The sequence below is a fragment of the Palaemon carinicauda genome, chromosome 3, assembly GCF_036898095.1.
Source record: "Palaemon carinicauda isolate YSFRI2023 chromosome 3, ASM3689809v2, whole genome shotgun sequence".
Taxonomy (NCBI): Eukaryota; Metazoa; Arthropoda; class Malacostraca; order Decapoda; family Palaemonidae; genus Palaemon; species Palaemon carinicauda.
The window spans coordinates 82458300-82485728 of record NC_090727.1 but is presented as its reverse complement, the minus strand read 5'-3'; the positions used below and the strand labels follow the sequence as shown (position 1 = coordinate 82485728).

Below are 27429 nucleotides of genomic sequence, written 5' to 3'. Positions count from 1 at the left end.
CATGACAAAATCCCTGGAAATTTGTTGGCCTTTCAGGGATATACTTAAGCCAGGCACTGGTGCCTGGGAGGCCGTTCAATACCTCTGTGAAACTGGAGGAAACTCTGCAGTTGCTGTATGAAATGAAGTCAAATGATTGGACAGCAAGATACAAGAAATGAAATGGAGACTGGAGTATAGTCGGAGGTTAAAATCTAGGTCCAGATAGGGGTTGAAATGACAATGCAAACATTTAAGTCATGCCTACAGTGATCCTGCTTTAGGTGCATTGATGGCATTATTCCTCCCTATGGAGAAGGTGGCACTAAAAGGGCTTTAATTAGAGTACTTTATAAATGCTGATTCGGCTTTCACCCTTCAGAGCTTATACAGATAAGCAAGATAATACGAGTTTGATGAGTAAGTAAAATCTCGAGTCCCTTCATGATAACAGCCAGGACATTCACGCTCACAGCCTGTTCACATCCTTCTGTAGGGACTTGAAAATGTGAGCTGGGAAGACCCTAAGGTACTAGTGTAACAGATGTAGAAAAGGCAACTATAACGTTCAGTATCTTATCCAGTTCAGGAGTTTTTGGAATTTATCATAGAGAAACATTAAACAGAATACCTGTTTGACTGCCGGATGCTAAAAGCCCAACGGCTCCAACAAGGAACATATAGACCAATGAGGAAAGGAAATAAAGAAACAGATAGAATAGCGTGCCTTAGTGTAATCTTAAACAAAACTAGGAAAACAGAGCTAGTTTACATGCAATCTCTCTTACTTTAGTATCAGCATATCTCATAAAACAATTATTTGCTAGCAGAGTTGGGAGATTTTGTCTATGAAATTTATGATGAAATTATTATTGCTACTTTCCATAAGTGTCTTCAAACGTAATGCATCTGATAAATTCAATCATAAATCAACTTCAACAATCTGTGAAGAGTCAGTACAATCAAAAGTTCTCTAATTCAGTTGTCCAAATTCTGATGGCGAGGCTATGAAGCATTCTTGAGCACTGTGTAGTCAGATAGTAACAGAGACATACAGTAAGTCACCATCAATAAACAGTGAGGTCCTCCCGTATGACATAAGCAAATCGTACTTCCATTTCTGTGACCAGCCTCTTATGATATATTGGGCAGATGGGCAATTGAAACTGAGATATGGCAGAAGAAATGGAGAAAGGGACAAGGGCAGCTTATCAGGTTATATTGATATGTGATCTAATCAGAAGCCAAAGCAATGAGGATAACATTTATCATTAAGTTTAGGTTAACAAAGAAACACTTTATTTCCAGAATACTAAACATGTTGCATGCTGTCTCATTTTTATATCAATTATCCCTTTATATGTCTTGGGTAGTGCCATAGCCTCTGTACCATGGCATTCCACTGTCTTGGGTTAGAGTTCTCTTGCTTGAGGGTACACTCGGGTGTACTATTCTATCTAATTTCTCTTCATCTTGTTTTGTTAAAGTTTTTACAGTTTATTTAGGAAATATTTATTCTAATGTTTTGACTGTTCTTAAAATATTCAATTTTTTTCTTGTTTCCTTTCCTCACTGGGTTATTTTCCCTGTTGGGACCCCTGGGCTTATAGCCTCCTGCTTTTTCAACTAGAGTTGTAGCTAAACAAGTAATAATAATAATAATAATAATAATAATAATAATAATAGTAATAATAATAATAATAATAATAATAATGTCTCATAAGAGATAGGACAGACACACGTTGCACCACAAAATTAAACCTGGCTCTATACTCTCTTATGTTTTAGAATCCCGTTACTGCAATGATTAATATGAAAAGAAGATAACAATTCATATAATAGTTAATTTTTCTACTGATCATTCAGACACCTTTGGGAGAATTGGGCAAACAAATTGATTTTAAAATTTAGGTGTCATAAAGGTATCAGTAAAATAGTGTCCTAGTTCAACCAAGTAACTATATTCTGGATACTTATGTTCTATCTCATGATCTAATCACCCTTTCTCTCTTTCCTGAAACCAGCCATTGTTCTCTAGTCTTAGGTAGTGTCGTAGTCTCTGCACCATGGTCTTCCACTGTCTTGGATTAGAGTTTTCTTGCTTGAGGGTAACCTACACTTGGACACACCATTCTCTCTCTCTCTCTCTCTCTCTCTCTCTCTCTCTCTCTCTCTCTCTCTCTCTCTCTCTCTCTCTCTCTCTTTATTTTACTTTTTGACGCTTTTATTGTTTATATAGGAAAGGTCTGTTTCAATGTTATTAATGTGTTTAAAATGTCTTATTTGAATTGTTCATTTCTTCTCTTGTATTTTATTTCCATGTTTCATTTCCTTACTGGGCTACTTTCCCTTGCTGGAGCCCTTGGACTCAAACCATCCTGTTTTTCCAACTAGGGTTTTAGCTTAGCTAATAATAATAATAATATTATTTAATAATAATAATAATAATAATTGTTATGTATTATTGTAATAATGTACTATGTTATTTCAAGTGTTGCAGGTATTGCGCAACATTGCATCATATTGCATGAATAAGACATGTTATGCTTTGTACATAAGAGTAATGATTTGTTTTGGTATTAGGATTCAAACATTTGTTGATTACCTCAAAGATAGGATGTGATTCTTTATGATTTTGTACTGGAGTAGGATTTAAGTCTTTTCAGAGCGATGCTCTTTTGTTTAGCAATGTTTTGGTTTTGTCAGATTGTGTAAGACGCTCCACACACACTTGGGAGTCAGCTGTCACAGAACAATGAAGTCATTTATACATTAAACGTGTATTTTAAGAATACCAACGTATTATTCATCCCACCCAGAAAAACTGACGACTAGAGATGGGATCAGCTGAGAAATAATTACTAACAATTGTTCATCTATGTTCCAGGTAATTATTATGGTTAATAGAACTTCCTACCAAAGTACCATATCCAAAAAAAAAAAAAATAAATAATAATAATGAATCTGAATATTTACCTGAAGTCTTTAAATCAATATTGCCTGACAGAATCCACATTGCGTAAGAGCACTAGACATAAATAGAGGTATTCCCTAATCATATTAATTTCATTCCACCCTCTTCAAGTTAAGTCAAAATCCTGCTTCCAGATTTAAACTCTGAGAAGAGCAATGCAAGCCTTCGCTTGTTGGAGTCGTGAATCGAGTTCTCGAAGAAATGTAAACAAACAGATCACAGGAAAAGAACTATAGAAGATACGATTTAAGAATGCACCACTCCATGAAGTAAAACAAAATAATAAATGCATAAATAGGTCATTATCATGATAATATTATTGATATTAGTAGATTTACCGTGATAATTAGAGCATTATAATAAAAGCTTACAAGTTTCAGCTCTCTGACCGTGTTTGGGTGTTGAATGACAAGCATTTCTTTCTTCAATTTCGTGTCACACTTCAGTTTCCAAAGATGTATATATATATATATATATATATATATATATATATATATATATTATTATTATTATTATTATTATTATTATCAATTTCTAAGGTATTATCAAATATTTAGACTAAATTTTAAGACACATATACCCATATATCTATATCTATATCTATGTATCTATCTCTATATACATACATATATATATATATATATATATATATATATATATATATATATATATATATATATATATATATATATATATATATATATATATATATATATATATAGAGAGAGAGAGAGAGAGAGAGAGAGAGAGAGAGAGAGAGAGAGAGAGAGAGAGAGAGAGAGAGAGAGAGAGAGAGAGAGACTGTATAGTGAACAAGGACTCATAAATCTTACGAGGTATATTTATACTCACTTTTGATATATATATATATATATATATATATATATATATATATATATATATATATACATATATATATATATATATATTTATGTATATACATACTTTAATATCGAATGAAGTCAAATGATTGGACAGCAAGATGCAAGAAATGAAATGGAAACTGAAGTATAGTCGGAGGTTAAAATTTAGATACAGATAGGGGTTGAAATGACAATGCAAACATTTAAGTTATGCCTACAGTGCTCTTGCTTTAGGTGCATTGATGGCATTGTTCCTCCCTATGGAGAAGGTGGCACTAAAATGCAATAACAGTAAACAACATAAATATTCCATTTAACAACGAAGTTAAAATCCTTGGTCTCTCTATCAAAAGAACATGCAACAGCTGCAATATCAAACAAAAATTCCAACTGGCCAAACAGAAAAGGAGCATTAAAACGTTTCAAACTATTGGATAAAACCATAACAATAAATCTCTACCAAAGCCTGATAAGACCTCCATTCGAATATCCAATAGCACCAGCATGCACAGTGGCTCAAACAAAAATGTAAACCTTACAAAAATTCCAAAATGGAAACATAAGACACATACATAGACTAACAATGATAATGACACAAATGAACTCAACGAAACACTCCACAAAATACACAATCTCGAACAAGTAAACGTCAGATACCACAGAAGAGCCACACAAGCCTGGGAAAGACTCAAAAACATTTACCCAGAACTTGCAATAACAAGTGAGGAAATGACAGGCACACAAAACGAGCATTCCTGGTGGAAAAGGATAGCTCCTTGCATAGCTCAGGATGAACCAAATTCGGAGTATTAGAATTAACCAATAAAACAAAAGTAGACAGATATAAATAGATAAACAAGCCCCAGAAAAGGAATTAACATGAATACACAAGTCCTTTGGAGGCTGACAAAATTCTCACCTCCTAGGAGTCCACAAGGCATGATGTCACAGCAAAAACCAACAACAGAAAGCTATTGGGTCTGCCCCAATCTTTTCACCTCCCACTGTACTTCACTTTAACACTATCCCCTCCAATCCTTACAATACTAACTCCCCCCTCCCCTCCCCTGCCCAACTATCTTATCCCCCTATATTGTAGCTGTAGCTGTAGGCCTATAAAAAACCTACAAGCAGGTAGCCTGCTTTCTTCTTGCTTTAGACACCGAGCACCCAGGTCTCAATGGACCCACGATCCGACATACCCCCAAATGGGGTGGTCTTGTGTTCCCTGCTGCTAGTCTGATTACTGCATACCACAAACGGAATGAAGTACATCAGGACCAATTAGCAGCCGGGAAAGGGAAAGTTTCAACGAGCAATATTCACACCTCGGTTAGCCCTCATTGGTTACGATACTGCCACTGCGCAAAGCTGAGAGGGAAAGCACATCTCCCTTTATACGTCAAGAAGGCTGACACAATACCGCCTTGTAATGGGATACATCTAGCTTGCTCGAGAACTGAGAACCACTTGCTGTCCTGGTGGGCCCAAATCTGTGGAGGGCCAAGTATTTTCCGTGGTGGGCCAAGGCCGTCTCTAGTGATTCGAGACGGCCTTGGGTGGGCCCACTCTCCGTGAAGGGCCTAGAATAGTCTGGCCGACACCTGATCAACAAAATCTAAGGAGATTCCAACCTCATTTTTCATGTAAATGCTGTACTTTTATTCAGTGGGATACCGCAGCATCTCAGAGATCACCCCTTGTGCAGGTTAGGAGGTTGAGATCACTCGGCTGTCAGTCTAGAAGGGTCCAGGACTCCAGGGTCAAACAACTAAAATTAGGTAAAAATAAAACTGAGTTTATGGTGGTTGGAAAGAAAAACAGCGTAAGTTATCGGGGTCATATTCGAATAAACATAAATAATAACTGTTCCGAAATCTAGTAAAGTTTGTGATCTAGGCCTATCTCTTGACTGTAACTTGTCTTGCATGCCCAAATAAATAATGTAGTAAAAACTGTTAAGTGTTCATCTTAGAAACATTGCTTTTATAAAGAAGTACCTGGATGACCATTCTGTAAACAAATTTGTGATAAACTGTGTTATTACCAGGATTGACTATTGTAACTCCATCTACTACAATTTACCAACATTGCAACTTAAGAAATTATAAAGAATAATAAACAGAGGAGCAAGACTGATAAAAGGTGTCCCACCCCGGGAAAGGATCACTCCTATACTAATTAATTTACACTGGCTGCCTATCAAAGCGAGAATAGAGTTTAAAGACAATAGCCCATCAAATTATTAGAACTTATCTAAGAGAATTGCCACATATTGTGCATTCAACAAATCGTATTGACACGAGAATAGTTACAGATGGTTTTAAATCATTTGAACCTAGATATATGTCTACTGTGGGCTCTAGAGCCTTTAAATATGACGAGGGCATTGATAGTAGAAATAGGTAGTGATTCCTAAATAAATTAAAGTGATTTTACTTAGCTCATATAATGATCATATTCAGATGAGATGAATAGAATATTTATTATATAAACTATTAATTTTCAATTTTGAATACAAAATAATAGGTTAATATGCATTCTAGATAATAAACTTAATGAGAAACATTACGTCTCACAACAGTTGGTGGAATTTGACACGGTAACAACAACATTTGTTATACACTTTCCCAAAGTCCCTGAATGGGTCTTCAACAGTAACTTTTTGACTTGTTCACCGCGTAAAGAATTATATCTTCTGTATAATCATTAGTGAAATATGTGATCTTAAATCGACTCGAAAATCAAAGAAAACTTATCAGTGGACGTAATAGCGAAGGACTTTGGCTGATGCTGTCAGTGGTAAGTACACTATTTATGTATTTGTGGTCAGACATGAAGGTGGGTTCTTTTGAATATTATACGATTGGTTTTGGATAATTTATCATTTTACGTCAACATTATAACACGTGAAAAGCTTTTGGTATAGGCATTGTAATAGAATGTGAAAGACAACGTTAGCATATAGTTATTTTTATGTGGTAAGTAGATATTTACGGTTTAAGCGAAAGGTCTATAAATAGAGAGAAATAATGATAGGTTACTAGAACCGTTTAATTAAAGTAATATGCAAGTAATGAGACTACAGTGTTATACGTAGCAGCCTGCTTTTCTGCTTGTAGGGATTGAATTATGTAAAAAGCTGGAAATGATTAAATTTTAGAATGTCAAGGTCTAAGGTCAAGGTCAAGGTCAAGCAAAATGTCAAATTCACGTAATCAGAAATAAGTTTGGACATCATTGTCACAGAGACTTCAAACTTGGTTCATATTTGAATGTATGAAAATCCACGCCCATTAATACATGTTAAGGTAAAAAATCAAGGCCGAGCAAAAGGTCGAAAAATAAGCTGCCGTGGCGGAGGTCTGCGCTCTACTGAGTGCCCCTCTGTTTTGAATATCGATATTGCTTGTCCTTACGTAATTTATTCATATCTCAGATAGTTGAGGCGGAAAGTTTGTGTTTGTTAAATTCTTTCATCTGTATATAAGTTATTTAAATCAACATTTTTACAGTATGACACTGTAATCTAATTAGAACCTGGAGCATGTTGAATATATATATATATATATATATATATATATACATACAGTATATATATATATATATATATATATATATATATATATATATATATATATATATATATATATATATATATATATATATATATATATATATAATCATCAGCCGTGACTAGTATACTGCAGGATAAAGGACTCAGACATGTACTCCCACTCGCCTTTGTTAATAGTCTCTCTATGCCAGTCTTTACCGGAAAATTTTCTTAGCTCGTGAATCCTTCGTCTTCTCTTCCTTCCCCTGCTTTTTTTTTTTTTTTGCCATATCTATGGGCCCATTCTGTTTATTCTTAATGTCCAATCTATTATCTGTCATTCTCATTATATGTCCTGACCATGTCCATTGATTTTTCTTACTTGTTATAATATCCTTTACTTTGGTTTGCTCTCGTATCCATATTGTTCATTTTCTGCGTCTTAGTGTTATTCCCATCATTATTCTTTCCATTGCTCTTTGAGTTGTAAGTAGCTTATGTTCCAAGGCTGTGTGTGTGTGTGTGCATGTGTGTGTTGTTGTTACGAGTCTCGCATCATAGTATATCCGTCTTTTTTTTTTTTTAGTTTTTCTTTTTCTAATTTGTTGTCCTTTGTTATTTTCTACGTTTATAATTTATTAATTATTACTTATTTCATTATCATCATCATCATCTCCTCCCACGCCTATTGACGCAAAGGGCCTCGGTTAGATTTCGCCAGTCGTCTCTATGTTTAGCTTTTTATTCAATACTTCTCCATTCATCATCTCCTACTTCAAGCTTCATAGTCCTCAGCCATGTAAGCCTGGGTCTTCCAACTCTTCTGGTGCCTTGTGGGGCCCAACTGAAGGTTTGGTGAACTAATCTCTCTTGGTGAGTGCGAAGAGCATGCCCAAACCATCTCCATTTACCCCTCATCATGAACTCATCCACATATTGCACTCGGGTAATCTCTCTTATAGTTTCATTTCTAATCCTGTCCTGCCATTTAACTCTCCGTAGTACAGGGGATAATAGTCCTTATATTGCTATGGATTAATTCCTATATTAGGATGCAGTTTAAAAGTTTAAAGGCAGCTCATGAATGGCAGAGGCAAGTGGCATTGAAAATTCATAGCAGAACATCTCCCTAGAATTGTTTCCATATGATCAGCACCCAACTTCCTCTTCACCCAAGGTAGGACCAGGGAGGGCCGGGCTGTGGTTGCTGATGACTCAGCAGTTAGACCTAGTGGCTCCCTCAAAATAGTCAGTACATGGCTATGCATTAATTTCTATAATAATATACAGTTTAAAGGTTTAAAGGCAGCTCATGAATGGCAGAGGCAAGGAGCAGTGACAATCCCTAGCAATACATTGCCCTAGAGACTGACCATATATCCCTCTCTCTAGCCAAGCTAGGACCAGGGAGGGCCAGGTAATGGCTGCTGATGACTCAGCAGGTAGATCTATAGGCTCCCTAAAATCCTCCCATCCTTAGCTCACAAGGATGGTGAGGTTGCAGACACCACAAGAAACTATCGAGTTTAAGCTTGACACGATCTCCCGTTCAACAGAACGCCAGACAGGGACGTTTCCAATAGACCACCACAACCCTGCAAGGAATTTGTCTTCTTTTCATTGTTTTTTTTTTTTCCGGCCGTTTTTTATTATATACCTTTTATGTCTGTACATTTCTTAACAATCCTTAGGAAACTCATATATTGTTAATATATTTCCATCATTTATTTATTTTCTTATTTCCTTTCCTCACTGGGCTATTTTTCCCTGTTGGAGCCCTTGGGCTTATAGCATCTTGCTTTTCCGACTAGGGTTGTAGCTTGGCTAGTAATAATAATAGTAATAATAATGACGTTACTAATAAAATTCTTTTATTTGGATATTATTTAGGTGAACATCCCTTTAGGGGAAAAGAAGTACTTAATGAATATAATTAGGTTTGTTTTCTTCATATAGAAAGATGGAATTAAAGATACATCAAGTGTGAACAGTTAAGATATATTAAAACTAGAAAAAAAAGAGTATAAGAATGTTCTTGTTGATAGTTTTAGAAATATATCTTAGAATATATCTTAAAATATTAGTTCATGATACTTTATTTTTATTATTATTATTATTATTATTATTATTATTATTATTATTATGATGATTGTTATCATTATTAATATTATTACTACTATTATTATTATTATGATTATTATGATTATTGTTATTGTTATATTATTATTATTATTATTATTATTATTATTATTATTATTATTATTATTACTTGCTAAGCTACAACCCTAGTAAGAAAACCAGGATGCTATAAGCCCAGGGGCCCCAACAGGGATAATATCTTCAATAATAAAGATTTCATGACAAGTATTCCAATGAAGATCGTTTGTATTATAGAAAGTAGATCGTGAAATTCTAGTTAAAGTATCAGTAATTACTTTAACCCCATTCATCAAATCTTCCACTGTCTTGGGTTAGAGTTCTCTTGCCCGAGGGTACATTCAGGCACACTATTCTATCTGTTTCTTGATTTCCTTTCCTCACTGGGCTATTTTCCCTGTTGGGGCCCTCGAGTTGGCAGTATCCTGATGGTCCAACTAGGGTTGTGGCTTAGATGATGATAATAATAATAATAATTATAATAATAATAATAATAATGATAATATTCTATTGGTCTTAGAACTTAATTACGTGAATACTAATTACTACTACTACTACTACTACTACTACTACTACTACTACTACTACTACTAGCTAAGCAACAGCCCTGGTTAGAACAGCAGGATTACATAAGCCCAAACGTTCTAATAGCCCAAATAGGAAAGGAAATAAATAAACTATATGAAAATTAACGAATAAAGAATACAAAACATCTTATGAATAAAGAATATAAAATATCTTAAGAATAAAAAATATAAAATATCTTAAGAATAAAGACTATAAAATATCTTAAGATAAGTAACAACATTAGATTAAATATGGTGATATATAAACTACAAAGTCCTCAGGTCATCCTATTCAGTGTGTTCAAATGCATCTTCACATATTGGGCACTTTTCTCGAGTTTATTGTGGCGATTCTCTGTTAATCGTAACTCCATAGAGGCTGTTAATACTCTCGTGATCCTCTTGTTGGCTGGAGAAAGTGTTGACATTGAACATCTGGGGGTTATGTGAAGTGTTTTCTGGTTCCAAGTTCCTTGCTGGCTCTGAAATGGAAAGCGTTTAAGGTTTAAAGGTTGCTCATGAGTGGTAGAGACAAGGGACAGTGACAATGACCTAGAGTCTGACCATTTATACATATACATATACATATACATTATTATTATTATTATTATTATTATTATTATTATTATTACTAGCCAAGCTACATCCCAAGATGGAAAAGCAGGGTACTGTAAGCCCAAGGGCTCCAAAAGGGAAACTAGCCCCGTGAGTAAAGGAAATAAGGAAACAGATAGATTAGTGCGTCGGATTATATATTCAAGCAAGAGAACTCTAACCCAAGATAGCAGAAGGCCCTGGTACAGAGGCTATGGTACAATCATTATTATTATTTGCTAAGTTACAAACCTAGTTGGAACAGAAGGGTACTATAAGCCCAAGGGGTCCAACGGGGAAAGATAGCCCAGTGAGGAAAGTAAACAGATAGAATAGTGTGGCTGAGTGTACCTTCAAGCAAGAGAACTCTAACCCAAGATAGCAGAAGGCCCTGGTACAGAGGCTATGGTACAATCATTATTATTATTTGCTAAGTTACAAACCTAGTTGGAACAGAAGGGTACTATAAGCCCAAGGGGTCCAACGGGGAAAGATAGCCCAGTGAGGAAAGTAAACAGATAGAATAGTGTGGCTGAGTGTACCTTCAAGCAAGAGAACTCTAACCCAAGATAGCAGAAGGCCATGGTACAGAGGCTATGGTACAATCATTATTATTATTTGCTAAGTTACAAACCTAGTTGGAACAGAAGGGTACTATAAGCCCAAGGGGTCCAACGGGGAAAGATAGCCCAGTGAGGAAAGTAAACAGATAGAATAGTGTGGCTGAGTGTACCTTCAAGCAAGAGAACTCTAACCCAAGATAGCAGAAGGCCATGGTACAGAGGCTATGGTACAATCATTATTATTATTTGCTAAGTTACAAACCTAGTTGGAACAGAAGGGTACTATAAGCCCAAGGGGTCCAACGGGGAAAGATAGCCCAGTGAGGAAAGTAAACAGATAGAATAGTGTGGCTGAGTGTACCTTCAAGCAAGAGAACTCTAACCCAAGATAGCAGAAGGCCCTGGTACAGAGGCTATGGTACAATCATTATTATTATTTGCTAAGTTACAAACCTAGTTGGAACAGAAGGGTACTATAAGCCCAAGGGGTCCAACGGGGAAAGATAGCCCAGTGAGGAAAGTAAACAGATAGAATAGTGTGGCTGAGTGTACCTTCAGGCAAGAGAACTCTAACCCAAGATAGCAGAAGGCCCTGGTACAGAGGCTATGGTACAATCATTATTATTATTTGCTAAGTTACAAACCTAGTTGGAACAGAAGGGTACTATAAGCCCAAGGGGTCCAACGGGGAAAGATAGCCCAGTGAGGAAAGTAAACAGATAGAATAGTGTGGCTGAGTGTACCTTCAAGCAAGAGAACTCTAACCCAAGATAGCAGAAGGCCCTGGTACAGAGGCTATGGTACAATCATTATTATTATTTGCTAAGTTACAAACCTAGTTGGAACAGAAGGGTACTATAAGCCCAAGGGGTCCAACGGGGAAAGATAGCCCAGTGAGGAAAGTAAACAGATAGAATAGTGTGGCTGAGTGTACCTTCAAGCAAGAGAACTCTAACCCAAGATAGCAGAAGGCCCTGGTACAGAGGCTATGGTACAATCATTATTATTATTTGCTAAGTTACAAACCTAGTTGGAACAGAAGGGTACTATAAGCCCAAGGGGTCCAACGGGGAAAGATAGTCCAGTGAGGAAAGTAAACAGATAGAATAGTGTGGCTGAGTGTACCTTCAAGCAAGAGAACTCTAACCCAAGATAGCAGAAGGCCCTGGTACAGAGGCTATGGTACAATCATTATTATTATTTGCTAAGTTACAAACCTAGTTGGAACAGAAGGGTACTATAAGCCCAAGGGGTCCAACGGGGAAAGATAGCCCAGTGAGGAAAGTAAACAGATAGAATAGTGTGGCTGAGTGTACCTTCAAGCAAGAGAACTCTAACCCAAGATAGCAGAAGGCCATGGTACAGAGGCTATGGTACAATCATTATTATTATTTGCTAAGTTACAAACCTAGTTGGAACAGAAGGGTACTATAAGCCCAAGGGGTCCAACGGGGAAAGATAGCCCAGTGAGGAAAGTAAACAGATAGAATAGTGTGGCTGAGTGTACCTTCAAGCAAGAGAACTCTAACCGAAGACAGCGGAAGGCCATGGTACAGAGGCTATGGTACAATCATTATTATTATTTGCTAAGTTACAAACCTAGTTGGAACAGAAGGGTTCTGTAAGCCCAAGGGCTCCAACAGGGAAAGATAGCCCAGTGAGGAAAGTAAACAGATAGAATAGTGTGACTGAGTGTACCCTCAAGCAATAGAACTCTAATCCAAAATAGCACATTATTGTTACTTGCTAAGCTACAACCCTAGTTGGAAAAGCAGGATGCTATAAGCCCAGGGGCCCGCCCCAACAGGGAAAATAGCTCAGTGAGGAAAGGAAAAAAGGAAAAAAGGAAAAATAAAATATTTTAAGAATAGCAACAACATTAAAATAAATATTTCCTATATAAACTATAAATACTTTAACAAAACAAGAAAGATAGAAATTAGATAGAATAGCCTGCCCAAGTGTACCCTCAAGCAAGAGAACTCTAACCCAAGACAGTGGAAGACTATGGTACAGAGGCTATGGCACTACCCAAGACTAGAGAACACTGGTTTGATTTTGGAGTGTCCTTCTCCTAGAAGAGCTGCTTACCATAGCTAAAGAGTCTCTTCTACCCTTACCAAGAGGAAAGTAGCCATTACAGTGCAGTAGTTAAACCCTTTGGTGAAGAAGAATTTTTTGGTAATCTCAGCATTGTCAGGTGTATGAAGAGAGAGGAGAATGTGTAAAGAATAGGCCAGACTATTTGGTGTATGTGTAGGAAAAGGGAAAATGAACCGTAACCAGAGATAAAGATCCAATGTAGTACTGTCTGGCCAGTCAAAGGACCCCATAACTCTCTAGTGGTAGTATCTCAACGGATGGCTGATGCCCTGGCCAACCTACTATCATGGCCATATCATGGTACAGAGGCTATGGAACTACCAAAGACTAGACACTGGATGGCCTCTCCAACTCCTGGCCATGTCCCAGGGTTTGATTCTGTGGCTTAAATTCTATACACAAAACGATCTGCGAGTCAGAAGCAGAGCAACTTCTTATCTTGCTTATGCTTCACATCCGGTATTTGGGTATTCCCGACGTACTATACTCAAGATAATTCTAACCTATCAGCTAGTAGGTCACTTTTTTGAGATAAAAGGACCCCCCTGCGAGTCAGCACAAACGCGTCTCATTAAATCAAATATTGAGTAATAGATACTGTGTTCTTTAAAGGATAACACGATAAAACTTATTTGAATGTGAGTGTGCACTAATATGCATTTCCTCTATTTTAGTATGATCATCAGCACCTAATTAGGGTTTATGGTAGTCCATTGGAAACGGCCCTACTTGGCGACATGCTGTACTTGGGTTTGAAACCCGCTTAAGCTAGATAGTTTCTTGTAGTGTCTGTAAACTTGCCAGCATTGTGAGCTAAGGATGGGTGTTTGGAGGAGCCTATAGTCTACCTGCTGAGTCATCATTAGGCATTGCCTGGCCCTCCCTGGTTCTAGCTTGATGAGGAGGGTGTGAACTAAGGATTGGTGTTTTGGGGAGCCTATACATCTACCTGCTGAGTCATCATCAGCCATTGCCTGACTCTCCCTGATCCAGCTTGATTGAGAGGGGATTAGGCGCTGATCATATGTATATATGGGGTGTCTTTAGGGTAGTGTCACTGTCCCTTGCCTCTCCCATTCATACCCGACCTGTAAACTGATTTTCCTTCAAAATTTTAGGCGTATTTAGCATTTGGTTCTTAACCTCAACTTTTCCTATCGAATAGAATGTGTTATGATCTCTATAACGGTTTCTGTAAATTTGTATACGGGTGTGAGTGCCAGAAATGTATTGGTGGATATAGCTATATGTGGTTTAATATTTCTTATTCATACTGTGGTACATGCGTATTTATCACAAATTATCTTGAAAAAAAAAAAAAAAAACTATGAAATTCTCAGATTCCAAAGAGGAACTTCTCACTTTCCTCAAGTATTATTTACTTTTTGCTTTTTTACCCCTTTTCTTACCCCATACCGAGATCTTTTCTCCTTTTCTACATTCTATTCATCACTAAAGTGAAAATTTATGAAATGGTAAAGAGAATTAGCTTTGTTTACAGCAAATATTTACCAATAAGCGAAGTTCTTCTCCCTCGGATAAGACAAACAGCCATTCCTATGACGATAGCGACCAACACACAACAGATACTTAGTGAAACTATTGTTGTGATTTCCAGAGCAGTCTCTCTGGGGCTTGGCGTTGGACCAACAGGAAATTCCGTTACAGGGTGAACTGGTGCTGGAAGATCTGCAATAAATTTTGGTTAGATTAGCTTGGCTTAAACAACAACAAAAAACGCAGCAGTTTCTAGTCCTAAGCGGGACAAAGGCCAGATTTCATCATCACGCTGGCCAGTGCGGATTGATGCTGATGGTAGATTTTCGTTTGATCGCTCACATTAAACCAACCTAGTATTGGTTGCCTTGACTAGTACAGCTTTGCTGACCTTAGATATACTCAAACACTTTCACCCCGTCAAGGTGTCTCCATTGGTTAAACAGCATAGCTCAAATCAAATCGTAGAGCCAAGGAGATGGATGTTACTAAGAAAGTGAGCTAAGAAAGAATACGAAAAACACGAGATATTAGGATGAGACAGAGGCATTTGCTCTGTTGTTAGTCCAAATGACCATACTTGACTTGATTTTACTTTAAGAGCTGTTTTCCAGGTCCTGTCACACATTGAAACCCTGTGCACTACAGGAACAACAAGATCTGTCTGTCGTATACATTCTTAGGTATTTTGAGTATCACACAGCGTACATAAAACTGAAATATTTTTTTAATTAACATTGTGAATATATTAATTTCATGATACAGTATTAGGAATATATAGAAATTGAGGATTTTCCAAAAGATATTATAAAAGAAAATGGACTCACCACATTTGAATATGTCGGCACAAAATCTCCAGTAGGTCTTTTTGGTGCTCGTGATTGTGATATCTAAACCATATGACCAATCTACCTCATATCTTCTTTTGCCTGGATAAATTTTCACTCCCTTGGAAAGAAAAACTTTGAAAAGACATTGCATTGAAAATTTTCCACAACATTAGATATATCTGTCATATTAAGCTAACAATCATTCGCCAGTTAGAAAGATCATTTGTAAACCAATTTTATTATAGTTTTACTTATCAGTTAATGACACATAGAAGCAGAAAATACCTTAATGATGTAACTAACAGCAGTGTACAGAAATGGTTTCTTTCCTTTGAGTGTTTGGTAGCTCAAAAGTGAGTATGAATATTTATTTGGAATATGAAAAAACAATTAAGAAAGAATTCTATTACCTTATCAACTTCGTTGTGAAGGCTCATGATTTGATAGGCGTGTATCTATTTATTTATGTTTGTGTGTTTGTTCGTTTGTGATTCGCATAACTCAAAATCTATTTGACCGAATCTCATAAGATTTGGTGGGATGATTGGCCATGATCCAACGACAATTTAATTATGTTTTTGAAGTTATTGAGTCAAAGTTCAAGGCCATGTAAAGGTCAAAAACATCTTTTTGCTATATCGTGGTCAATTTTTATCCAATTTGCATGAAACTAGTGCCAAAATGTGCATAGGACATTGTCCTGCTAGGGTATTGTCACTGTCCCTTGCCTCTGCCATTCATTAAGGACTTTTAAACTGTTAAGAGACCCTTTTTGACAGTGATTTTCCAATAAACTAAGTCTTTTGTATTCAAAGTTAACTTGAAAATTTTCTTCTTTGATTCAAAATGAAACAAATATATAACTTTGAAAGCTAAAGAAAGTGTTCACAAAAGAATTTTTTTAAAAAAAAGTAATCACCAATAAATTAGATTTTTGTTCTAATTTCCTGGTTGCATCATTACGGTTTTGTGGGGTCAGAGAATTCATTGAGTAATCGGAGACTTTTGATACTTACCCAATTTCTTTTAACAATTTCAAATAAATTCCATGTATTTGATTCAATTGAATTGTATATACATTCAATTTGTCGCTGAGGTTTGTTTCGTAAATTCCGAAATCCTTCGAAGGTGATTTTGTTGTTTATATCGCTGGTCCAGGAAGCTAGAGCAGTGTAGGAAGAAGCTGTGAAGTAGACAGTTTTATTCGCATCAGAGATGTAGAACTTGTCATCTGGAAGAGAGAATGAGTTTGGACATTGTAAAAGAAGGCTTAAAGAAAACCCTGTTATAAGACATACTGTAATTTTAACTCGAATTTTAAAAAAGTTCTTCATTACTCTGTTAGGAACCAGTGAAAATAACTAGTCTTGAGGAAGTAATATATTGGGAATTTAGGGAAGGGTTTAAGACAGTATATCGCCATTCCAAACATCAATAGGTTAATTTGGTTCATGTAGTAAAAAGTAGCTGCTACGTAGTGTCTCAAAGTCTGAAGACAACGACTGAAATATAAATATTTAGTCATCATCATCATCATCATCATCATCCTACGCATATCGCCGCAATGGTCTTGGTTAGATTTGGCCATTCGTCTCAAGCTTGAGGTTTTAAATCAATACTTTTCCATTCAACATCTCCTACTTCACGCCAAACATGTAGGTCTGGGTCTTCCAACTCTTCTAGTGCCTTGTGGAGCCTAGTTAAAAGTTTTGTGAACTAATCTCTCTTGGGGAGTGCGAAGAGCATGCCCAGACCATCTCCATCTACATCTCACCATAATCTCATCCACATATGGCACTCGAGTAATCTCTCTTATAGTTTCACCTAATAACAGTTTAAAAATTCTTTCTAATTTTTTGTCAAATGTTTAATATGATAATGAACGTCAAGCAAGCACTTTATTCCGTATTTTCATGACGTTATGAAGGAATTCTTACTACTGGCTCTTAGCCCAAGTCCTTGGCGAAGGGCTGTGCATGTAGGATTCAGTCACTGGAGAGTGGGCTGCAGTGGTATTCCTCTTTGGTAGTTACATATTTTAATCTCAATTGTTCATTTCTTCTCAAATAGTTTATTTATTTCCTTATTTCCTTTCCTCGCTGGGCTATTTTTCCCTGTTGGAGCTCTGGGTACTGTAGCATCCAGCTTTTCAAACTTTGGTTGTAGCTTAGCTAATAATAATAATAATAATAATAATAATAATAATAATAATAATAATAATAATAATAATAATAATAATAATATGCAACTGAGCTGCCTTTTTGAATGATACATGCATTCACATTTCAAAGTTTATCGTTGGATTTCTTTATATAGTTCCTGTGGTTAGTCGAATGAAAATTAATTTTAATAATTTCATTGATAATAATTTTAATGATTACCGTAATGATTTCGTTAATAATAATAATTTCAATAAATTGACGTTAATCCCCTTAAAAAAAATGGAATCATAACCTCCGTCGAAGAGGGGGAGACCTTGTGAGATCGGTCATGAAGTTGTGTGAAGCTTTGCTGGAAATCCTTCATGTGTTTCGAAATTCATTTTAATTTTTTTTTTTATTTTAAAGAATCGTTTCCTTCCAAATTTCTAGCAAACTTTGATAGGCCACTTAGATTTTATTTTCATTTCAAGGCATTTATAAGACCCACATTTTTCTTTCTTACTAAAGTATATCATAAATTATTATTATTATTATTATTATTATTATTATTATTATTATTATTATTATTATTGCTTGCTAAGCTACAACCCTTGTTAGAAAAGCAAGATGCTATAATCCCAAGGGCTCCATCTGGGAAAGTAGCCCAGTGAATGAAGGAAATAAGGAAAGTAAAAAGCAACAAGAAACTTAATGAAAAATAAAATAAAATATTTCAATAACATTAACAACATTAAAATATATCTTTCTTATATAAACTATAAAATCTTCAAAATAACAAGAGGAAGAAAAATATATAGTATAGTGTGCCCGACTGTACCCTCAAGCAAGAGAACTCTACCCCAAAACAGTGGAATACCATATTACAGAGGCAATGACACTACCCAAGACTAGAGAACATTGGTTTGATTTTGGAGTGTCCTCCTCTTAGAAAGATCTGCTTACCATGGCTAAAAAGTCTCTTTTAACCTTAAAGCGAAGTGATTCTTACCTGCTTGAGCAGACACAAAGGCCAGAATCAGTGCAAAGGGGAAGAGCAGTAGTTTCACCATATTTGGTCGTTAGAATCCTGTCAAGAAATTGATCCCAGCTGGTCAAACTCACTTCTGAGTCCTCTGGAGAAATGAATTTATGATTCCTCTTGGGCTCGTCACTGAAAAAAGTTTCACTTGATTTTTCTTTTCACTTAATCACTTCTGAGGAAGAGGCTCTGTCTTGTTGCGTCTCTGTAGGCTAGTGAAGTACTAGTAAAGAACAAATGGCGTCCTGGGATCAGAAGAAAATGTAAATATAGTTCACATTTCCTACCGGATTTCCAAGCTGACTAAACGTCTTCGTTTTAGCAACGGAAATGCAACCAAAGACATTCCAGTAGGCTAGATATGTGTTAGTTAGTAGTCAATTAAAAGGTTCATTTCCTAATACAACCAATTCACTGTAATGTATAAAGATAATTCATTATCAAGTGCTTTTAAACTAAACCACACCCGGTTTCATTCACCGCTAATCTGTTTGTTACTTTGCGGACGAGATGACGTCTTGCAGTTGACAATTGACATTTCAAAAAAGGATATCCTCTCTCTCTCTCTCTCTCTCTCTCTCTCTCTCTCTCTCTCTCTCTCTCTCTCTCTCTCTCTGCTTCTCTTAGTCATCCTTATCTGTCATCTATATTTCCTCCAGCAACGATTGTCCAATTTTACTTGGGTTTAGTTCATTTCATCTAATTGCCGGTTGGTCAAAACAGTCTAATGTTTATCCTTATTTTTTATCGATCATAGGTTCGAGTCCCTGGCCGGGCTGGGCTAGTTATCATTAAAGGGAATTTCCTTGTGCGTCCAAGATCCCATGTAAGAGGGAATTGGATATTGAATGGTATTTATGGCTAATTTTGTAAAAAAAATTGTAAACATCGAGTGTTAGTGACATATATATATATATATATATATATATATATATATATATATATATATATATATATATATATATATATATATTATTATTATTATTATTATTATTATTATTATGATTATGATTATGATTATTATTATTATTACTTGCCAAGCTACTACCCTAGTTGGAAAAGTAAGATGCTATAAGGCTATAAGCCCAAGGGCTCCATTAGAAAAAAATAGCCCAGTGAGGAGAGGAAATAAGGAAATAAATAAATGGTGAGAATAAATTAACAATAAATCATTCTAAAAACAGTAACAACGCCAAAACAGATATGTCCTATATAACCTATTAACAACGTCAAAACAGATATGCCCTGTATAAACTATTAACAACGTCAAAACAGATATGTCCTATATAAACTATTAACAACGTCAGCAACAGATATGTCAAATAAACAATAAAAAGACTCATGTCAGCCTGGTCAACATAAAAATATTTGCTCCAACTTTGAACTTTAGAAGTTCTACTGATTCAACTACCCGATTAGGAAGATCATTCGACAACTTGGTAACAGCTGGAATAAAACTTCTAGAATACTGAGCCTCATGATGGAGAAGGCCTGGCTATAAGAATTAACTGCCTGCCTAGTATTACGAACAGGATAGAATTGTCCAGGGAGATCTGAATGTAAAGGATGGTCAGAGTTATGAAAAATTTTATGCAACATGCATAATGAACTAATTTAACGACGGTGCCAAAGATTAATATCTAGATCAGGAATAAGAAATTTAATAGACCGTAAGTTTCTGTCCAACAAATTAAGATGAGAATCAGCAGCTGAAGACCAGACAGGAGAACAATACTCAAAACAAGGTAGAATGAAAAAATTAAAACGTCTTCAGAATAGAGTGATCACCAAAAATCTTAAAAGACTTTCTCAATAAGCCAATTTTTGTGCAATTGAAGAAGACACAGACCTAATGTGTTTTTCAACAATAAATTTGCTGTCGAGAATCACACCTAAAATTTTAAAAGTCATACAAATTTAAAGAAACATTATCAATACTGGATGTTGAGGAGCCAGCGTCCTTGACCTACTTACAATCATACTTTTTAGTTTTGTTAGGATTCAACTTCATACCCCATAATTTACACCATGCACCAATTTTAGCTATCTCTATTAAGGGATTCACCAACCCTAGATCTACATTCTAGGGATGGAATTGATGCAAAGAGAGTAGCAGCATCTGCATATACAGCAAGCTTGTTTTGTAGGCCAAACCCCATGTCATGTGTAAATAGGATGAAAAGTAATGGGCCAAGAACACTACCATGTGGAACACCGGATATCTCATTCCTATACTCACTATGGTGGCCATCAACAACAACTCTTTGAGATCTATTACTTAAAAAATCAATAATTATGCTAAGAAACGACTCACACACTCCCAACTGTTTGAGTTTGAAAACAAGGGCCTCATGATTAACACGGTCAAATGCAGCACTAAAATCAAGGCTAATCATACGAACTTCCTGACCACAATCAAGGGATTTCTGTACAGGATTGGAGATTGTATGTTATATATGGTATATATATATATATATATATATATATATATATATATATATATATATATATATATATTCTCTTATACACTTGATCTAAGGAGTAAGTGCATATCATTTATGTTTCAGTGTCTGACCCGAATATATTTCTTGCCAGGTAGTAGGTTGGCCAGGGCACCAGCCATCCGTTGAGATACTACCGCTAGAGAGTTATTGGGTAATGAGACTGGCCAGAGAGTACTGCATTGGATCCTTCTCTCTGGTTACGGCTCATTTTCCTTTTGCCTACACTTACACTGAGTAGTCTGGCTTATTCTTTACATACTCTCCTCTGTCCTCCAACACCTGACAACACTGAAATGACCAAACAATTAATTTTCTCTTAAGGGGTTAACTACTGCACTATAATTGTTCGGTGGCTACTTTCCTCTTGGTAAGGGTAGAAGAGATTCTTTAGCTATGGTAAGCTACTCTTGTAGGAGAAGGACACTCCAAAATCAAATCATTGTTCTCTGGTCTTAGATAGTACCATAGCCTCTGGACCATGGTCTTTCACTGTCTTGGGGTAGAGTTCTCTTGCTTGAGGGTACACTTGGGGACACTATTCTATCATATTTTTCTTTCTCTTGTTTTGTTAAAGTTTTTATAGTTTATATGTGAAAGATTTGTGTTGATGTTGTTTTTCTTAAATTATTTTAATTTAGTTGTTAATTACTTGTAGTTTCCTTATTTCCCTTCCTCACTGGGCTACTTTCCTTGTTGAAGCCCTCAGGCTTATAGGCTTATAGCATTTTGCTTTTCCAACTAGGGTTGTAGTTTAGCAAGTAATAATAATAATGATAATAATAATAATAATAATAATAATAATAATAATAATAATAATAAAAAGATGGAATTCACAAGTGATAATAATAATGCTATTTTGAATATTCTTTATTTTTTTTGTCCTCAAAGACTCATTTAAAAACAGTTATAATTACACAAAGACATTTCCTAATACTCATGAAAACTCCATGGTCTTTGAGAACATTTCTATTTGCCAGACATGAAAGTAAGAGCCTCATTAGATCCACATGGTATGTGGCTTCAAATAAGGTTGTCTCTCCTTATTAATGCATAAATGAAGATTAATTGGAAGCTTAAGTAAATTATGAAACAAATATAAGTCTGTTCAGTGGCGTAGCTAAGAGTGGGGGACCTTTTTGAAAAGGCCCCCCTTGGCCTCCAAGAGAGGGGTTCCTGCAAAGCAGTGTCAGAAAAAAAATGGAAGTATACAATTAGAATTACTATTCGGTAAGGGGGAGCAGGTTGTCTTTACTAAGTCAGCCCCCCCCCCCAGACCCTAAATTTCTAGCTACGCCACTATGTAACGAAAATGTAAATACAGGAATTGAATATGCATACATTAGAATAAAGTCTGTAAGGTTAAAGAAATAATTAAATAAAGGTGCCCACAATGAAATGAAAACCATACAGGGTTTTGAGACTTAGAAAAGGCCACCTACATAACATTTTCCTTTCAGATTAGGACCAGTTATTCTAAGCTCTGGTCTCATTTTCAACATAAGGAAAGGTTGTTTGGCTAAAAGTAAAGATATTTTATACAGAAAGAGATTGTGGCAAATATTTCACAGTGAATCATCAATATTTCTACTTTTTACCACATCTAAGTAGTCGGATCTCGATCATCATCTCTTTGAATCAGTGTAACCTTAATACATCTTTTCAATTACATGATATCGCCAAATAGATTTATTATATTCTATTTACCTCCAAGAGATCAGCAGGGAATTTTTCAACGCTTCACTTTCCAACTAAATCATCATGATCTTTTACCAGGTGGAATAGACTTAGGAAAAAAAGTGAAAATTTCTCTCTTGTAAGTTAGATTCTAAGTTAGGTTCTTGTTAGGAACATTATTCATATTATATGTACTATTTTTCTCTGTTCGTGCCACTGAAAGGACGTGACTTGCATATTGATTATGGCCTTCTTCCTGTGTTCATGGCATCCATGAAAAACACCAAGAAGGCAGAGGATCACCCTGCATTACCCCCGTCCTCATGCCTGTCTCGGAATCACTGCTCCATAGATGACGTTTTCGAAGTCATGGTTCTGTTGTGCTCTGGAAACATTGCCTGACAGCTCGACCTCTTCGTAAATAGCCTCTGAATTCATGTTCGATCCAGACTCTGAAACGGAATTATTATTGTTATTATTACTTGCTAAGCTACAAGCCTAGTTGGAAAGGCAGGATGATATAGGCTCAGGGGCTCCAACAGGGAAAATGGCCCAGTAAGGAAAGGAAACAAAGAAAAATACAATATTTCAAGAGCAGTAACAACATTAAAATGAATATCTCCTATATAAACTATGAAAACTTTAACAAAACAAGAGGAAGAGAAATAAGATAGAGTAATATGCCCAAGTGTACCCTCAAGCAAGAGAACTCTAACCCTAGACAGTGGAAGACCATGGTACAGAGGCTCTGGCACTACCCAAGACTAGAGAACAATGGCTTTTACATAATCCCAAGAAAAGAGAACATCGAATGGAGTATAATTCCTGTGTCCACATAAGGTACAGTTGGACACAGGAATGCATGGTCCACCTCGCTCTGGGGGAGTGCACCCTGCCACGCCTTTACTGCATGGTGAGTTTTTACTCCGGAGTAAGGGTCGATTAGTTGCACTTTCTCAGAGCAAGATGTGCCAGGAATTCCTGTGTCCTACTGTACATTTGATTACGTATTAAGAGGTTTGTTGTAGATTATATCTGAAATTTTCTTTTTCATTTAAGCTGAAGACGAAGATTTACTTAATTGTTATTATTCTATTTTTATGCGATGTTCTACATTTCTTGGGGTTATTCACATCTTGTTATTCACATTTTACACCATATAAAATAGGTTTTACATCATGCAATTCCATTTTTTTTTTTTTATTGATTTGTGATCCCATATAATTGCTTCCTAACGTTTGACTTAAACCTCTTCCGATTTAGAGACAAATTTCAATTGTAAACGACCTCTACTCTCAAAGAATCGTTTTGTTTTTTATTTAAAGGTCGCTCATGAATTGCAAAGGCAAGGAACAGCAATAATGTCCTAGTGACTGATCATATATACGTATGATCAATGCCCGAGTTAGGACCAGGGAGGGCCAGGCAATGGCTGTTGATGACTCAGCAGGTAGACCTATAGACTCTCCCGAAACCTGCCTTTCTTAGCTCACAAGGATGGTGAGGTTGCAGACACTACTAGAAACTATCGAGTTTGAGCGAGTCCCAAACCCCGGTCCAGCATATCGCCAGACAGGGACGTTTCCAATAGTCTTCCAAAACCCTCATAAGTTTCATTTTAGGAAACAGATATCTATTCTGTCAGCTGCAGCATCCAAGACGGAATACTTGTCTTTTTCCATCACAGGGTTAAAGGTTTCAGAGTACCTGAGACAGATTATGGGACCATTAGAGAAACCCCTTTTTCAATAACAACTTAACGTGATTTTAACGTGTAAATATGCAAAATGTTGTGCCTGATTTGAATCCTTAGTATTTTGTGTACGAAATGAGGCAGTAATTTTGGCAGTAACTAATTTTTTAAAAATCAGGTTTCTCTCAGCATTGGGTTCTCAACCACCGCTTGTGCCGTCAAATAAAAGGTGTAGTTGTTCCGATTGCGCTGCTTGTAAGTTTCTGTGCTTATGTGAATGTCAGGAATGTTTATAGGGCTATATCTATTGGCTGTATTGTCACTTATCTATGTTAAAGAATGTGTATATAATATGACAGAATTGTCTATAAGATAGGGTTAAACAAATCTTCAACTTCAGCAGAGGAAACTGCTCACTTTGAAACGGTGGTAGTAGTTAGTTTTAAAGAGAATAAGCCTTATTCACAGCAAATATTTACCATTAAGTGAAGCTCTTCTCCCTCGGATGATGTAAACAGCCATTCCTATGACGATCGCGACCAACACACAACAGATACTTAGTAAAACAATTGATGTGAAGTTCAGAGCAGTCTCTCTGGTGCTTGGCGTTGGGGCAGTGGATGAGACAATGCTGCTTTGAGTCGTGGATGAGACAATGCTGCTTTGAGTTGTTGTTGAAACAACAGGAAATTCAGTTGCAGGGGGAACTGGTGCTGGAAGATCTGCAATAGAGTTTTGTTAGATTAGCTTAGCTTAAACATCAACAAAAAACGCAGCAGTTTCTAGTCCAAAGCGGGACAAAGGCCAGTTTTCATCATCACGCTGGCCAGTGCGGTTTGGTGCTGGCGGTAGATTTTCGTCTGATCGCTCACATTAAACCAACCTAGCATTGGTGGCCTTGACTAGTACAGCTTTGCTGATCTTAGATATACTCAAACACTTTCACCCCGTCAAGGTATCCCCACTGGTTTGACTAGTACAGCTTTGCTGACCTTAGATACACTCAACCGCTTTCACCCCGTCAAGGTATCCCCACTGGTTAGACTAGTACAGCTTTGCTGACCTTAGATACACTCAACCGCTTTCACCCCGTCAAGGTATCCCCACTGGTTAGACTAGTACAGCTTTGCTGACCTTAGATACACTCAACCGCTTTCACCCCGTCAAGGTATCCCCACTGGTTAGACTAGTACAGCTTTGCTGACCTTAGATACACTCAACCGCTTTCACCCCGTCAAGGTATCCCCACTGGTTAGACTAGTACAGCTTTGCTGACCTTAGATACACTCAACCGCTTTCACCCCGTCAAGGTATCCCCACTGGTTAGACTAGTACAGCTTTGCTGACCTTAGATACACTCAACCGCTTTCACCCCGTCAAGGTATCCCCACTGGTTAGACTAGTACAGCTTTGCTGACCTTAGATACACTCAACCGCTTTCACCCCGTCAAGGTATCCCCACTGGTTAAACAGCATAGCCCAAATCAAATCGTAGAGCCAAGGAGATGGATGTTACTAAGAAAGTGAGCTGAGAAAGAATACGAAAAACACGAGATATTAGGATGGGACAGAGGCATTTGCTGTTGTTAGTCCAAATGACCATACTTGACTTGATTTTACTTTAAGAGCTGTTTTCCAGGTCCTGTCACACATTGAAACCACATGCACTACAGGAACTACAAGATCTGTCTGCCGTATACATTCTTAGGTATTTTGAGTATCACACAGCGTACATAAAACTGAAATAATTTTTTAGTTAACATTGTGAATATATTAATTTCATGATACAGTATCAGGAATATATAGAAATTGAGGACTTTCCAAAAGAGGATATAAAAGAACATTGACTCACCACATTCATATATGTCGGCACAAAATCTCCAGTAGGTCTTTTTGGTGCTCTTGATTGTGATTCCTAAATCATATCGCTCATCTAAATAATATGTTCTTTTGCCTGGATTAATTTCCACTCCCTTGGAAAGAAAAACTTTGAAAAGACATTGCATTGAAAATTATCCACAACAATAGATATATCTGTCATATTAAGCTAACAATCATTCGCCAGTTAGAAAGATCAGTTGTAAACCAATTTTATTATAGTTTTACTTATCAGTTAATGACACATAGAAGCAGAAAATACCTTAATGGTGTAACTAACAGCAGGGTTCAGAAATGGTTTCTTTCCTTTGAGTGTTTGGTAGCTCAAAAGTGAGTATGAATATTTATTTGGAATATGAAAGAACAAATAAGAAAGAATTTTATTACCTTATCAACTTCGTTGCGAAGGCTCATGATTTGATAGGCGTGCATCTATTTATTTATGTTTGTGTGTTTGTTCGTTTGTGATTCGCATAACTCAAAATCTATTTGACCGAATCTCATAAAATTTGGTGGGATGATTGGCCATGATCCAACGACAATTTAATTATATTTTTGAAGTTATTGAGTCAAAGTTCAAGGCCATGTAAAGGTCAAAAACATCTTTTTGCTATATCGTGGTCAATTTTTATCCAATTTGCATGAAACTAGTGCCAAAATGTGCATAGGGCATTGTCCTGCTAGGGTATTGTCACTGTCCCTTGTCTCTGCCATTCATAAAGGACCTTTAAACCGCTACGATACCCTTTTTGACAGAGATTTTCCAATAAACCAAGTCTTTTGTATTCAAAGTTAACTTGAAATTTTCATCTTTGATT

General features: G+C 36.4%; 1 protein-coding gene, 1 long non-coding RNA gene and 1 pseudogene across 2 annotated transcripts; all 3 read right to left on the bottom strand.

Moving 5' to 3' along the window:
- Positions 1-5081: 5081 nt before the first annotated feature.
- On the bottom strand, positions 5082-5189 carry LOC137638908 (U4 spliceosomal RNA; annotated as a pseudogene).
- Positions 5190-9679: 4490 nt separating this feature from the next.
- LOC137637777 (uncharacterized) lies at positions 9680-19295 on the bottom strand. Its single transcript, XM_068369898.1, has 5 exons — positions 18833-19295; positions 16699-16913; positions 15680-15800; positions 14868-15044; positions 9680-10577 (listed from the first exon to the last, which is right to left on the bottom strand). The coding sequence occupies exons 1-5, from the start codon at positions 18891-18893 to the stop codon at positions 10435-10437; spliced, it is 717 nt and encodes a 238-aa protein (XP_068225999.1). The 5' UTR covers positions 18894-19295; the 3' UTR covers positions 9680-10434.
- A 3017-nt stretch (positions 19296-22312) lies between these two features.
- Positions 22313-27038, bottom strand: LOC137637779 (uncharacterized). Its single transcript, XR_011043799.1, has 3 exons — positions 26586-27038; positions 25213-25455; positions 22313-23492 (listed from the first exon to the last, which is right to left on the bottom strand). It is a non-coding gene; the product is annotated as an uncharacterized lncRNA (long non-coding RNA).
- Between the last annotated feature and the right edge of the window lie 391 nt (positions 27039-27429).